A 4,160-nucleotide genomic window follows, 5' to 3' on the forward strand; every position below is an offset into this window, starting at 1 on the left:
ATCCAATGGCTAGTTAGCTTAGCTTAGCTTAAAGGCAGAAGAGAAATCAGATCTTATATCCAACAGCTAGTTAGCTTAGCTTAAAGGCAGTAGTGACATCAGACCTTATATCCAACAGCTAGTTAGCTTAGCTTAGTTTAAAGGCAATAGCATGATCAGATCTTATATCTAATGGCTAGTTAGCTTAGCTTAGCTTAAAGGCAATAGTGACATCAGATCTTATATCCAACAGCTAGTTAGCTTAGCTTAGCTTAAAGGCAGAAGAGAAATCAGATCTTATATCCAACTGCTAATTAGCTTAGCTTTGCTTAAGGGTGGTAGCGACATCAGCTACTATATCCAACAGCTAGTTAGCTTAGCTTAGCTTAAAGGCAGCAGAGAAATCAGATCTTATAGCTAGCATTTAGTTAGCTTAGCTTAAAGGCAGTAGCAACAGCAAATCTTAAAGCGAACAGCTAGTTAGCTTAGCTTAGCTTAGCTTAAAGGCAGTAGCGTGATCAGATCTTATATCTAACAGCTAGTTTGCTTATCTTAGAGACAGTAGCGACATCAGATCTTATATCCAACAGCTTGTTAGCTTAGCATAGCTCAGGTTAGCACAAAAGCCGTAGAGACACCAGATCCTAACTCTATCAGCTAGTTAGCAAAGTTAAGCTTTGCATAAAGACTGTAGAAATAGCAGGCCTTAACTCCAGCTCTAGTAAGCTTAGCTTAGCATAACATAAAGTCTGTATAGACATGAGGTCTTAAATCCAACAGCTAGTTAGCTTAGCATTAAGACTGTGGAGTCACATGATCACACATTAAACAACGAAATTACTCAATCTTTAGCAACGTCCAACGTGTTCACTCAGATCTCAGCAGAGCGTTTCTCTGCACAGTTCGGCTGCAGCACACTGGTTTAGTTTGGAGGTTAAATGTGTCGTCATTTTGTCTGCGAGCAGCAGATTCACAGAATTATTCATGAATTTTAATAAAAACATGTTTATTTTTCAGCAGTTTAATATCTAACAGAGTTCAGATCTTCTTGACAGCGATGCTACGATGGTGGGTTTTCATGTTTTAAGGTGCTGATTCGTGTTTCTCTGGGTTTTTATTGCCCTTTTCAAACCTGTTCTATGGTTCTGTTTCATAAATGCGAGATCGTCCAACTTCACGGGTCACAGATTTATTTATTTCACACTCAGAGCTTCAATATGTGCAGTGAAATGTGGAGGCGGAATAATCAGGAGGCTGAGCTAAAGGCCAATATTTCAGAACAGAGCGAGAACAACCAGCAGTAACGGATCAGTCAGCGCGCTGCTCATCTGCGTGGTTCTGTTAGAACCTCAATGAAAACTCACGTGAGCAAAGTGAGCTTCTGGATGTTTCAGCTTCTGTCTCGTGGTCCTTCTCTGAGGTTCATGTTTCATTAAAGTCCTGCAGCTCTGAGGAACCAGAACATGAAGCAGGAGGAGAGAGAACTCAGAGACGTCTCCTGTCAGCAGGACATTTCTGTTGTTTCGTGTCTCTTTGTGCTGGTTTTGTCTCCTGGTCCTGGTCTGTTGAGCTGTACCGTGGTCCACCAGCAGCTCACTGAGCAGCCGGCTGTGGTCTGATCAGCTGAGCTCCCCTAAACGTTCACACAAAGCATCCGAGCTGCTGTTTGGATGAAACAAGACACGAAACACCAGAAGTGAGACAGAAGATGTTTGTGGAGACGTGGAGACATGAATCCAGAAGCATGAAGCAGCTCCAGCCGTAGAGCTGCTGCTGCAGGTTGTTGGAAAGATTCTGTAAATTCTCAGGAAAGCTTGACGGGAATTATCTGCAGACACAGTCAATACAAGCTATTTTTTCTTTGTTTCCGTCTGAACCCACTGAACTCTCAGGTTATCGGCTGTTTCGTGTGAACGCGCCGGATTTTTATTTTCCAGCAGCTGCTGTTGAGTTTTGGCTCATTTATGGACAAACTGAAGAACAGAAATATTCTCATCTTTCCGTTCAGACGGCAGAAAGAGAAAAGACGAAGCATGAACATCCTTCAGCGTTTCCTTTGTGCAGAAATGAGGCCAACATGGCGTCGGACTGAAGCTTTGTGCTGCAGACAGAGATGGACGTCAGATTATCTCTCTCAGATGTAATCCGGCCGTCGGATTAAGCCGAAGCCTTCAGCAGCTGCAGCACCATTTATCACAAACTCTGGTTTATTGTGGCTGCTGTTCAGTTTGCTGGTCGCAGCTTTAACAATCGTTTCCTGAAAACCTGAATCCTAATTCACCACAAGCAGCAGGATGTTGGTGGCTGTTAGAAGGTGATGGAGCCACACTGTGCACTTTGCTGCTCCAGAGTCTTCTTCTTGTGTTAATTGCATGATGGTTGATGGTTAATAAAGACAGTAAATCATGTTCACACAAAATTCTACATTTTTACAAATTGTAGTTTTTTTTTAAACGTGTGACTAATGTTACATTTTCTGACTTTATTTAAATCAGAAGGTATCAGTGTTTTATACATATTTACTGCTGCAAGTGTTTGTTTTACAGTCTTTGAACATCCCTGCTGCCGGACTGTCACCGTTTTTTTAAATGTATTTTTTACAGTGTACATTAAAGTGCTGGTCAGTGCCCCCATTTGCTTCCTGGTCGCCATCTTGGAGTTTTTGGACCAGAAGTCACTTTATTTGGAGAAGAGGGCGGATTGTTCCATCTTTGTTATACAACCTGGGTTTTGCAGTGAATAAATTAGGCTGCACGGTGTCATCAGAAGGTGGCGCTATAGGCTACGTAACACACAGCTGGAATAAAGAGAGTAGAAGAAGATGCCGGTAACAGAACAAGCTAAAGTGTAACCACAGATTTACATGAAATGTTCTTGTTCCTCTGCAGGTTTATGCGATCCTGGTCAGCCACCCTCCTCAGTCCAACGACCACCTCACTCCGACGCCCGTCTCCTACACGGCCGGGTTCTACCGGATCCCCGTGGTCGGCCTGACAACCCGCATGTCCATCTACTCCGACAAGGTGAGCTGACTAGTAAACCATCCCGGGACCACACAGAGATCCATGGTTTAACACTGTGGATGTTGTGGTGTTCCTCAGGGTTCCATCCTGGATCCTCTAAGCTTGTCCGGTATATTCTCCCTCTGGGGCTAGAATCAGGACGCTAATGGGGCCATCTCCTCACTCCTGGATGTCGACGACATTCCCTGTAAATATTGACATTACTGGGTGCTACAAAGCTACCTGTTGGTCTGTTGTTGTCTGCGTGACTCCTCCACGTGCTGATGTTTTGCACAAACCATAAACTCTTATTAAAAAAGTAGCTGCACACACAGTGTTGTACTCCGAGAGACCAAGCTAACTAATATTAGCTGCTACATCAGCCTAATAAAGTTACTCTGGCCACTATGTTAGCCTTAACAAGCAACTTTACTTGCTGCATTAGCCTAAGCAACTAAAACTAGCTATTACACCAGCCAGACAAGTAACATTTGTTACTGCGTTAGCCGAAACAAGTTGATTTTAGCTGCAACAAAAAAGGTAATGTTAGCTTCTATGTTAACCACTACATTAGCCTCAACAAGTAACTTTAGCATCTGTGCTAGCCACTACATCAGCTTTCACAAATGGCGCTAGCTTTTGTGGTAGCCTAAACAAGCTAATGTTGGATGCCACATTTGCCTTAGCAAGATATGATTAGCCGTTACATAAGATTAAACAAGCCGTGTTAGCATCTATTTTAGCCCAAGCTAAGAAAATTATTCACTATATTCCCCCAAACAAGTACATAGAAAATCAGAATGACGTGGTCAGACTGTCTGTGAGAACAACGACCATTAAAACCAGGACGACCAGTAAACACCCTGAACAGTAAATAATAGACTGTTTCCGTGGTAACTACAGAGTTACTGGTAGAGCTACTACCAGTGTTTTGGTTCTGTGAAGCTATAAACATTGACTCCCTGCGGCGCCCCCTGCTGGCCCAACGTTCACGACCTAAAATACAGCAAATATTCTCCAGTTCTTTGTGCTCATGTGTTTACAGCCTGCGAGTTATTCACAAACTGTAACCTGACCAGGAGTTAGAGGCAGGTTCAGGATCAGGACTGGGATCTGCAGTGTCACAGAGTTCATACGTGTTCAGGCTGCTCCGTGTTCTTACAGGTCATACGTGTTCAG

At 43.3% G+C, this 4,160-nt stretch overlaps 1 protein-coding gene across 1 annotated transcript in view; it reads left to right on the forward strand.

Annotated features, from left to right (window-relative positions):
* The window catches only part of LOC103371521 (glutamate receptor ionotropic, NMDA 1-like), a 60,093-nt gene that overhangs the window by 6,668 nt on the left and 49,265 nt on the right, over positions 1–4,160 (forward strand). Inside the window, exon 3 of the mRNA XM_008300873.1 lies at positions 2,868–3,002. Coding sequence (XP_008299095.1) covers positions 2,868–3,002 — 135 coding nt within the window. The remainder of the gene's footprint in view (positions 1–2,867; positions 3,003–4,160) is intronic.

Source organism: Stegastes partitus, unplaced genomic scaffold, assembly GCF_000690725.1.
Source record: "Stegastes partitus isolate 25-593 unplaced genomic scaffold, Stegastes_partitus-1.0.2 Scaffold1602, whole genome shotgun sequence".
NCBI lineage: Eukaryota > Metazoa > Chordata > Actinopteri > Pomacentridae > Stegastes > Stegastes partitus.